Genomic DNA, 11,865 nt, shown 5'->3' with positions numbered 1-11,865 from the left:
AATATACTACTTTTTCAACTTCTAGCAATTTTTAAGGCCTTACAAAAATTCCCAAAAAATCTAGAAAAATTCATTAATATTCCTCTAATATGATGTACTAATTTCTAAAATTATCTCCTACCCTAGATTATAAGGTGAAAAAGTGAGTTCCTTTGTAATGCCCCTTAAAGTTGTGATAACTGAGCTCGCGCCGCACCGATAATAGAAACCGTTCAGTAATGAATTTGAATTTAAAAATTCAAAAATAAAAAATTCCTAAAAAATTGAGACAATTCTAAGATCTTATGTGAAAATTGTTTTAAAAAATAATGCCGTTTGCATCATATTCTATAGGGAGAAAGTTTAAAGAAAAAAGAAAAAAGTTGAAGGGTGCAGCTCATTTATTAGCTTATGTTAAGAAAATCTTAACATGTAAATAAATATTTTTTTAGGGAGTATCTTAAGAGAATCTTTAAAATTAGTTTCACTTCATTTAGAGTTTTATTAATTTCTCCATGATTTTTACAAAGTTCACAAGCATAAAATAAATATGTTAAGAAACATCATTGTAATTAACTTTTTCATGTCTACAATTATTTTTTCTACATAAAGCATATTATAAGTAAAGTAATAAAAGTGGTTTCACTAATTTTGGAGGTGTGATGGGTTAGTTATGAATTAATATATGTAACAATAATTATTTTATGAGTTCATGTAGGATCATCTAAGAAGACTAACAAAATTAGTTTCATGATTTTTGAATTAGCAAAGAGTAAACTATGCATTTAACTTGGTTTATCAAATATATTTTCTCAAAGAAAATATTCAACTTATTTATGAGTATAAATATTTTTATCATGTAGATCATATTACAAGGAAACCAACAAAAATTGTTTCACTTGATTTGAAGCTCAGATGAATTAATTATTGATTTTACAAGGTTAAGCTATTTTTTGGGTTTAGTTGAACTTCACTGAAATTCGAGAAAATTGCTCGATAAATTGCTAAAACCGATGGCTACCGGAATTCGAACTGTTACTGATAATTCGGAAAATACAGAAAAATCGATCGATAAATCGCTAAATGTGATCGGTAATTGTAACAAACCGATCAGTTACTGTTTGATCGATTCGGACCGAATTCTTGTCGAATTTTAAATTTGATCGAGTGAATTTTAAATGAATTCTTACTGAATTTTACATGATAACTTTTTCGATAACCACCGGCGATCGGTTTTTATTGAAAAACGAATTTGTGAATCTTGCATGAGCTCCGATCGCTGTAACATCAGCGCTGCACTCCACGAACTCTGCGGACCAGCAAGTCAACCGCGCGCCTGCTTATCCTCGCGGCGGGCTACACGTGGTCCGCGAAAAGCCCGTCGCCTTTTCGTCTTGGCGTCGCCGGGTCGTTCTCCCTCGCGTCGTCCTTGCGCCTAGCCCCGAGGGCACTTTGGTTGGCTTCGCCGGAGCGTCGTGCTCGCGCTGATGGGGAAGGGACCGACCTATCGGATGAGGCCACCACGGGGGTCGGACAACGATCGATCATGGTCCCGGGCTCCGCACGGCCACGAATATGGAAGCCGGTCCGCTAGAGTACACGATAACGTAACACATTATCTTCAAAGGTACGGTCACCACTCTTCACGTACTTTTGTGGTAAAAAATGGCCAGTAACTTCAGTCGAACTTTGCGTAAAATTCTACTCTACAGTAACACATTATTGTGCCACTTGCATTATTAGTTCTTTGAGAAGGACAGGTGGTATATAGCACCGGATATGTTATCTATTGACGGCATAGTCGATAAACTCTTTTCTATTAGCTTTATGAGTTTTACGTAGAGCAGAATAGAAGTTGGTGAAATTATCTTTATTTAAAGGGGTTTGCTAAAGTTCACTCAAGCGTTTCGTCGTCCTTCCTCACTTGATTTTTGGTGTCTCAGATTTGTATCAAGATTTGTTCTTAAGGGGTGATTGGTACATGAGCTAAGAAAAAATCATGTGTTTCTACACCATTCTAAACCTGAATTTTTGTTTATACTTCAGCTATAGTTAATTAATATTGAAGTTTTAGTTAGTTTATTCAAGAGTTACGGTGACTTTTTAAAAAAGATTTAAGTAATCTTACTTTTTTTAGGACGGGGAATCTGAATTTCATTACCAATGCAACGAAATTACAACTTTAAGTTTTATCACCACGTTCGACTTGCAGAAAAGAAAGGGACTAAAAACACCAACAGCGTAGGAAAATAAAGGTAGAACAAGAACTACTGCCAACATTTGTAACGAGAGCTACGACCCACCATATCATCATTGAAACTTTTTTCCTTGCTAACAAGAATAGCAAATGACCTCAGTAGGAGATCTTACATATTTCTTCTCAGCGCATACTTTACTGCACAATTTCCACAAGGGCACACCGATACCGAATCAACTATGTAGAATTTCTTCTCGTTAGATAAGTAATATTTCATCTATATATCATACTGGTCAAATGACTCTGAACAATAATTTACCATAATTACCGAGCCAATCAGGCTCCACATATATTTAGCCAGTACACCTAAAGAAGATGTGTTTAATATTTTTTTCCTTGTTACAGAAAGCACACTTTGGTCCCCTTGCCATTTTGTTTTGATTAGATTGTCTTTTGTAAGGATTGCATCTTGAAGTACCAACCACAAGAAAATCTTAATTTTCAATGGGAGTTATTTAAGTAATCTTAGTATGAATTGAAATTCGGGTGGGTGTTCCACTCCTCAATCTCACCTAAATCTTTTTTTTTATACTGCTACCGTTTCTTGCAAATTTAAGCCATTAGGTAGTAAATTCAATGGTAAAAAAAACAACTGAGAACCCTTCGAAACACTCTGACCTGAAGACGCGTTAATTTCCTTAAAATCTTTTCACAATCCAGTTCATCGAAAGCTCAGATACTATTCCAACGTCTCATAATTTGCAGCGTTAGGGGTAGTACGAGGCAAAATACGGGAAGTTTTCGACCTGGATCATTAAAGTCCCGATCGGAACGCCGAAAAGGATTTTCCCAAAAATATACCGTGCAGTTGTACAACGACTGCAGCCTTCCATTGAAGCCCACGGAGGTGAGGCGAGCAATAAAACGCACACCCACCATGCAGAAAGGCAGCGAGGAGGCCAGCCGGCAACCGCCTCCGTCGCTGGCTACTACCCCAGCCCTTGCACCCTCCCTCTCCCACACGTGCACCGAACAGTTTTCCATGGAGAAGACCACGACGACGGCGCCTAGGAAGAAAAGCAGGGGCGCGCAGACATGGCCGGCGGCGGCCGTGGCTGCGCTGTTCTTGTTCTTTGCGGTAGCGGCCGCCGGTCCTGCGGCGGCGCTGCGAAGGGTCCTGGTGGACACGGACATGGACACCGACGACGTGCTCGCGCTGCTGTACATCCTCAAGCACAACCGGTCCGAGTTCGACGTCAAGGTTGGTGCCATGTAACTCTCTCGTCGTGCTACGTGTCACTGCCGCTTTGCTTCTCCCCAAGGTGATCAGCTATAATCGGGTTGATGGTGATTTTGTCCATGCAAAATTCTCATGTCATGCAAGCCGTAAATTCTGGATACGGTATAGACCACTGTTCTTTGTGGAGATGGATTTACCATATGATCTCACCCTCCGCGCACAGGCTGAAATGATCCGATCGTATCTTTGGTCTCGCCATGGGATTGGTCCAGCTCCGATGAATCTCGTGCGCGTGCGCCTTCACTTGATTATTGAATCGCCATTGCTCGATCATCATGTCAAAGAAGAAAAAAGTGATGTAGATTGGAGTAGGACAACGATAGGCATCTTGGCTTTGACCATGCTCGTTCTACTATAGCAGCTAGCATATTTCAACGCCTCATGTCCATTTGATCAAGCCACCATATCTGGCATCTCAGTCAATGCTGACTAGTGCGTCACTATTGTCAATTGTTGTGAACACTGTAGGCCATTACCATCAACGCGAACGAGTGGAGCGACGCCGGGCACGCCGTCAACCATCTCTACGACATCCTCTACATGATGGGCCGCGATGACATCCCGGTCGGCGTCGGCGGCGACGGCGGGATATCGGACACCGGCGACGTACACCACAATGTCGGCGGCTACCTGCCATTGATCGACCAGGTACGTAATTGACACAATGACACAGCACGTCATCCTCGAGCAGAACAACCCTGTACTTCAGTCCAAGCTAAGCCAGCATGCATTGTACGGCGGCGTGCAGGGCATGTCGACGGCCGGCGGCTGCCGGTACCGGCAGGCCATCCCCCCGGGGCGCGGCGGGCGGCTGGACATCGACACGAACTCGGGGCTCAGGAGGGGCTTCCTCCCGCAGGGGAGCCGGGGGTACAGGCCGCTCCGGCAGCCCACGGCGCAGCAGGTGATGGCGGACGCGCTCTCCGCCGGCCCGACCACGGTGCTCCTCCTGGGCGCGCACACGAACCTCGCCGTCCTCCTCATGACGCGCCCCAACCTGAAGCGGAACGTGGAGCACGTCTACGTCTCCGGCGGCGCCGTGAGGACAGAGGGCAACCTGTTCACTGCCCAGGACACCAACCCGTTCGCCGAGTTCAACATATTCGGCGACCCCTTCGCCGCCTACCAGGTCAGGCGCACGCATCACCTTGCAATAACGTGCGACCCTGCGACGTGATCAGCCTCCTCTCGTGCTCGCTTTCTTGCACTGACATGTGTTTTCTTGCACGTTTCAGGTGCTTCACTCCGGCATTCCCATCACGATGGTCCCTCTCGACGCGACGAACACGATCCCGGTGACGGAGGAGTTCTTCTCCGAGTTCCGGCGGCATCAGAGCACGTACGAGGCGCAGTACTGCTTCCAGTCGCTAGACAAGGTCCTGGCGCGGCTGAGGAGACGGTCCGGCGGCGATGGCAACACGGCACGTCTGAACACTTCCACCGCCGATCCTTGTAAAGCGTTGCACCCTCCATGAATTTCTTACGCTGCTTCTTCCTTTCTCCTGGTGCAGGGCTACTACATGTGGGACTCCTTCGCTGCCGGTGTGGCTCTCTCCAGCATGCGCCATGGCGAGACAGACGGCCGGAATGAATTTGCCGAGTTTGAATACATAAATATCACGGTGGTAACCTCCAACAAACCTTACGGTGTGCGTGACGGCTCGAACCCGTTTTTCGATGGCCGTGCAGCTCCCAAGTTTGGTCTGCGGGAGGGTGGAGTTCACAGTGGTCATGTTCAGAGTGGTATCAGAGATGTGTTCTGCCTGGTGCCGGGAAGCAACAGAGGAAGATGTGAGGTAATATATTTGCTCAATTCTGAAATTCTGAATGATCTTTAATTTTGGATAGTTTTCTTTGATGACATGGCTAGTAGATGACCATTCTGTTTACTGAGGGTAACTAAGTTTTCTGTTCTTGTGCACACCTTCACTCCATTTGCAATGATACAGTATAGCAAACTCCAGAACCTGAAAAACTTGCATTTCTCCTTAGGATGGATACACTAAGGAAGTGTCTGGTCCAGAAGCAGTCCGGGTACGGGTCGCGACGAGTGCGAAGCTTAACGTGGATAAAAGAAGCTCACTAGATAGGGAATTTTTCAAGAGCTTCCTAGAGGTAATCAAGCACTATGCTTGCCATGTCATTCCCTGCTAGTTTTTTAGCAGGTATCTCAAACTCAGGGTATAGCATCCTGATCAAATTTTGTTTCTTCCAGGTTCTAAATCTGCCTGAAAACACTGGCCGTTTCAACGTAAGTACACAGTTTCCATACTACAGAGAAGTTCTCTACAAGCCGGATTTCAGAAATGTAAGACGGGGGTTGCCAGTCATTTTTGACATGGACATGAGCCCTGGAGATTTTGTTTCCCTCATATACCTCCTGAAGGAACCAAGAGAAGTACTAGATCTAAAGGTGAGAAAAAAAAGTGACAAACCACAAATTTGCAACAAACAATATGATTTGCTGTTTTCGAGCCAATGCCTGACAAACCTCAGTTTACTAAAATATTTTAGGCTGTTTTGGTCAGTGGCAATGGCTGGGCTAATATCGCGAGCATTGATATCGTTTACGACATTCTACATATGATGGGCCGCGACGACATTCCAGTCGGTCTTGGCAATACTACTGCATTTGGAACTCTAACCCTTGGTTGCAACAATTCTTATGCTATCCCGCATGGCAGTGGTGGATTTGTTGATTCAGACACTCTGTATGGACTGGCCCGGTCATTGCCAAGAAGTCCTAGAAGGTAGTGTCCTTCTGCAGCCACTTCATATGAATGCGAATGCGAGAATCGTCCTAAAACATTTCCATTTGTTCATTCCATGATTAGATATACTTCTGAAAGTTCAGATCATCTGGAACGCCGGCAGCCACTTGTTTTTGAAGTTTGGCAGTCTGTCAGGAAGCAACTTGGTCCAGGTGAGAAGATTACTGTTCTTACCAATGGACCACTCACCAATTTGGCCAACATTTCACTATCTGACATGGATGCAAGCTCTGTGATAGAGGTCTGTTTTCTCCCCTAGTACGAAACTTTGTACAAAGTTCTAACCAGTAATGAAGTCAGCCTGCGAAGATTGATATTCATTAAATATAAATTGTTAATTCTCTGTATGCAGAGAGTTTATGTCGTCGGCGGATTTATCAGAGATAGAGGTGATGAGAAGGGAAATGTTTTCACTGTTCCATCGAACAAATATGCAGAGTTCAACATGTTTCTTGATCCCCTGGCTGCAAAAACAGTTCTGGAATCCAGTCTGAATATCACACTCATTCCTCTTTCTGCGCAACGAAAGGTTGCCTCATTTGAGGGTTTCCTTGGAGCTTTGGAGCAATGCGCCCAGCATACTCCCGAATCAAGGTTTGTCCATGGTTTGCTCTCGTTGCTGCAGGAACTTCAGAGGAAAGAGAAATTGTATCACCATATGGTAACTGACCTTTTTTTTCTTTTGAGATTGTTTTAGTAACTTAATTTAATTCGTGCTGTTAGCCTAACACTTCTGTAAACTTTTACATCTTTTCTGTGCAAATTCTCTGGTTTCCAGGATATATTTCTGGGAGAAGTTCTTGGTGCAGTTTACATGGTCCAAGGAATTGACTTGGAACCCTCAGTGAAAGTGAAGCCAATAAGCATTGTTGCAAACACAACCAAGAGCACAGATGGGCAAATTGTGGTCAGCAGGAAGAGCGCAAAGCTATTAAATATATTAAGCAATTTGAACAGTGGAATATATTACAAAAGATTGGCAAATTCTTTAGCAAACAAGAAGCAATCTGCCGTTGTTGGGAGCTTCGAAGAACAAAAGGCAATTTGGAGCAGGCCGCCAAAATAATTCGGGGCCTGCCGGCCTAGACATAACAAAGTATAGGATTTTTTTTGGGGTAGCAATGCTGCTGGAAAAAGATTAATGATTAGACACCAAAGGTCAAAAGAGAGTACATCATAGTTCATCATCTTAGCTTACAAAAGTAGGAAGAGATACTCAAAAGTTACAATTGTATGAAAGGGCATTAATACAGTGAAATTTAATTTCTCCAGATCTGTTTCACTTACTCTGGTGATTGGGAGAAACTTTTGTTTTGTTGTTCACAACTATAGAACCTCTCATCATTACTAGTTCAAAAACGGTATTACTACCGGTTGATAACCCAACCATATATGCAAAAATATATTCTACTAGGAATTCTTCAGCATGGGGATCTGTCTCACGAACCGGTTTTGTAACACAAACCGGCAGTGATAGTGACTATCATTGCCGGTTCTTAACGGCTTAATGTTAGATCTGCCTGTTTAGCTTATGAACTGACAGTGATACTTTATTATTACCGGTTGTTACCAAACCGTTAATGAAAGGGGACAATGACGACTCTTTCTGTAGTAGCGGTTACAACTTGTCTATATTTCCTCTTATTCCAATATTTTCTTCATCTCTACTACTTAAAAACCTCTCTCTTCTCACTCAACTTCTCCATCTCTATCTCTACTATTTAAAAAAAGAACATAGTGATGGTTGGTGATTCTTTTATGTAATGATTCGGATGGATTTGATGGTTTGCCATCCGATCTGACGGCTGACCACACACTTCCCCTCCCCAAAATTAAGCTACCCCTCCCAAATTCATGGGTGTTTCCCCCCATCCGATCCCTCCACAACGTCGTTCCACTCCCGAGATCCATCCCCCCCCCCCCGCCTCCCAAAATCATTGATCTTTCAACCCCATCCCTACTTGCTACCAATTCCTTGACCACCACCGTCATGCATTTAGACTTGCCTTTGGGGAGGGTGTGGGCACACTCGTGCTTGCCCACACCCAAACCCAAGTCTTGATTACCCAATTCCCACCCTCCTTGTAATTACCCACACACATGTGCCCATATCCATAGGTAATCAGGTAGAGCATGGATAAAATGCTATTGTGGATTGATTATTTAGCTGTCAATTATCATTAGTATGTGCTTGCCTACACCCAAATCCAAGTCTTGATTATTACTATGTGTCATGCCATACAATATTCCTAATATTACCAACAGAGAAACCGTCATTTCTCTTTCGTTGAAATAATATAGAAATGAACATCAACAGGGTAATTGTCTACCAAAAATAAAGAGATGTATAATCTTAGCACCAACAAATCAAAAGGATAGTAGTCTTTCCCTATTCACTTTTCTAGCATCAATTTCTCAAACTCCTTATTGTTCACGAGGTCGGCATCATACGTTTCCGCCTTCCATATCATCTCATCAACTTCATCATCGCCAATTTCTCGCCAAGGTTTTCCTCTTAGTCAGGATCCTTAAAAAAACATAAATCAGCAGGATCAAGTCATTATCAAGCTGGTTGAATGACTGGAAATAATTAAAAAGAACATGCAAGCTGCAACATATACGTAAAACATTGCATTTAAGCTCCAAAGTGAAACAATATTTCGGAACCACAAAGCAAAACAAATGCGTCATGCAGTCATTAGAAATTTTACCTCATACAATCTTTCTGAAAAAGCATCAACCGATTAAACTTCTTTTTATAGTTGGTGACAAACCTTCGGCAAGAAATACATCCTATGTTGCCATTCTTGACTCAAACTGTTTCAAATGAAAAGGGTCGGCAAGTTAATCAAAACAATACAACATTATTTCAATGAAAATGTATATATGGGATATCACCCTTTAACCAATCTTGGGTACACATTAATACCTCTACAGTTTTAGGGAGTAAGCTACATCGGTTTTCATCAAGTACCCACTTAGCTATGCTAAAAGCTTATTCAGATGCAACTGTAGAGATTGGAGCGCTCAAGATGTCACGAGCCATTTGAGAAATAATTCGGTATTTTGGACCATGCAACTTCCACCAAGCGATGATATCAAATGTATCATCACCCATTTCAGGATGAGAAGGGTCATCAAGATACACTTCTAATTCTGATCTCTTGTGCTGACTTGAGTTACTTTCATGAACGAACTTTGTTAGGCCTATCCTGGTAGCAAATAAGCTTGATGAGGACTCCGTTGAACTAGCTTCAACCTCAAAATTTCTGGATGTGTTAGCAGTAGATAGAAATTGTGCAGCTTTTCTTGCATACTCATAAAAAAACTTACCAAAGCTTTTCTTAATGGATTCAACCCTTAGTTTAGCCATAGACTGACCATAAAGTAATCCATAGTAGTACTCAATGAACCTCAGTTTGTAACGAGGATCAAGAATAGTTGCAAATACTGCTAACTTATTAGTGATTCCTCAATATTTCTCAAAATTTTCTAGCATCGGCTTTTCCATTGCAGCAACAAAGCGATCATCATTGAACTCCCACTCCTGCAAAAGTAGATAATCCAACAAAAATCATTGAAATAAAGACTTGTAGTAGCGCATTTTTCTTAGCTAAATGGGTGGAAGATCCACCCAATTTGGTTATATCATGGACTTGTATCCTTTGCCCAAAAGCGAGGTTACTTCTTAAGGAAAGAGACCCTTTTTGTGACTTCATAAAATACCTTCAAGTAGTTTGTTGCACTACGTACATGCTTCCAATTAGCATCAGATGGTAAAAACTTGTATAAGCTATAACAATCTTTCAATCGGGCACAGGCATCATGAAACTCCAGAGCAGTTTGGAGCATGTCAAATGTTGAGTTCCATCTTGACTGAATATCAGAGATAAGGAACAAAATTCGAGCATTAACAACTAGGGATGAAAGCGGGACGGGAATATCCCGTCTCGTCCTGTGACCATTTCCCTTTTTTTCTAGATCGTTTTCATTTGTTCATTTCTTACATGGAAACTGGACGAAAACGGGACGGAGAACTCAAAAAATGGGATAAAAAATAGTTGAGGCATTATCCCGTCCGTTTTCTCGAAATCCTGGCTTTAGTTAGGAAAATCCCGTTTTTATCCCGATTTGCACTTGTACGGGCCCAGCCCACACCACACCAATCCAAGCCCACTGTTCCCATCGGGCTTCATCTCAGCCTGCGCTGCCGCTGCCATGTGGAGAGGCGGCTCGACCGCCGCCTCCACCGCGAGGGCTCTCCGCTCGCGCCTCCTTCCCGACCTCATCCACCATACGGCCATGTCTCTCACTCCCATCTCTTCAGCATGCGCCGCCTCCTTTGCCCCCATAGCAAACACTATCGTGGAAGAAGCGACGGCTGTATCTGTTTCGCAGCAGTCTGGATCCGTCTCGGACGCGCTACATTACTGCAGGAGGTGCTACTAGGAGCTCTCCAAAGCCCGTCTCAGGTGCGGGATCTCCTCCCCATCTTCCCCATAGGTCCGTTGTGATGTTTCTTGGAATAATATTCAAATATAAATTGAAAAGCATGCCTTTATATGATACAAGCACACTTACTGATACCAGCACGCGCTATTTGTTTCTTTCGATGCTTTGTTACCTAGCCCTAGTCCTATGCAGGTGTAGATGGTAACAAGTTGGGAAATGGAATTTTCTTTTTGTTTCTATATTAATATTACTTTGGTTCTTAGCGTTGATTCATAATAGAGTCAATATATATATAAGTTCATGTTGCGCGTAGCCACTCAGTGAGCCCGTTGCCAACGTTTCTCTGCTCGTGCCAACCAAGTCGACACGGATTTGGGAGTCTGTAACATGTTTTTACATAATGTGAACTAATTTTGTTCTCGTGCATTTTTTTATCTTTTCCTGTTTCGTTCTCGCGCATTTCACTCTCGCCAACTTTGTCGCCCTCACCATCGCCGGACTGATTTTTTCACTCATCGTTGTTGCAGGCCGCCGCCTAACTCATCGTGCTACCACCTTCTCATCGCCCTCTCCGTCTCCCATCCAATCTAGTTCTTGCGCACTGGGATTCGGTAGTGTGGATTCACGTGGGTTCGTCGGATTCTGCGATGGTTGTTAGTGCTGGTGGCGACGTCGTCTTCTCCACTCCCCACACCATCGTTGTTTCCGCGTACGGGTGCTTCTCGTCAACCTCATCAACCGGTGAAGGCACTCGCCACCCCCGATGTGTTCATTTGTTGTGATTTTGTTTGAGGACCTAGGTTTTTTTGGGTAGGTGTGTTTAGCGTTGGTATTCGATGTTTTTGCGCCTGATTAACAGTAGATTTTGTGCGGTATTTGATGACTATTTTTTTAAATTGATGTGGGTTTGCAATGCAAATTTAGCGGTGGTTGCATTTTGATTTGTTAGGGTTAGGTATTACTTACAAATTTGGGTGCAAATTTGTATGTATGAGCATGCATGAAGCATTAGTTAGAAGGGAGATCTCAATACAATTGTTTTGTAGGTCGTAAATGCATATGGATTTTTTGAATTGAGTTACTACTGCTAGATCTGTTTGAGTCATGATGGATTGTAACTCTAGTTGTGACATGCTATGTGATGATTGGTATTTTAAAATGTGATT

The 11,865-nt window shown here is 43.0% G+C and overlaps 1 protein-coding gene across 5 annotated transcripts; it reads left to right on the top strand.

The window, feature by feature from the left end:
* The first annotated feature begins 3,064 nt into the window (after positions 1-3,064).
* LOC133885077 (nucleoside hydrolase 3-like) lies at positions 3,065-7,533 on the top strand. 5 transcript variants are annotated; one of them, XM_062324708.1, is made up of 11 exons: positions 3,072-3,437; positions 3,945-4,124; positions 4,225-4,605; positions 4,712-4,897; positions 4,988-5,272; positions 5,469-5,591; positions 5,692-5,889; positions 5,991-6,226; positions 6,311-6,488; positions 6,600-6,908; positions 7,026-7,533. In XM_062324708.1, exons 1-11 carry the CDS (start codon positions 3,114-3,116, stop codon positions 7,311-7,313), a joined length of 2,688 nt encoding a protein of 895 aa, XP_062180692.1. In that variant the 5' UTR covers positions 3,072-3,113; the 3' UTR covers positions 7,314-7,533. The 5 variants fall into 5 exon arrangements, 4 of the variants coding, with proteins under 4 accessions (XP_062180695.1, XP_062180693.1, XP_062180692.1 ...); XR_009903187.1 differs by lacking the exon at positions 7,026-7,533 and having other exon boundaries at positions 3,068-3,437; positions 6,331-6,488; positions 6,600-6,647; XM_062324709.1 differs by lacking the exons at positions 6,600-6,908; positions 7,026-7,533 and having other exon boundaries at positions 3,068-3,437; positions 5,991-6,264; positions 6,383-6,488.
* Positions 7,534-11,865: the final 4,332 nt, after the last annotated feature.

This window comes from Phragmites australis, chromosome 11 (assembly GCF_958298935.1).
Source record: "Phragmites australis chromosome 11, lpPhrAust1.1, whole genome shotgun sequence".
Taxonomy (NCBI): domain Eukaryota; kingdom Viridiplantae; phylum Streptophyta; class Magnoliopsida; order Poales; family Poaceae; genus Phragmites; species Phragmites australis.
The sequence above is the reverse complement of the archived record's forward strand: the minus strand, read 5'-3'. Positions and strand labels throughout refer to the sequence as shown.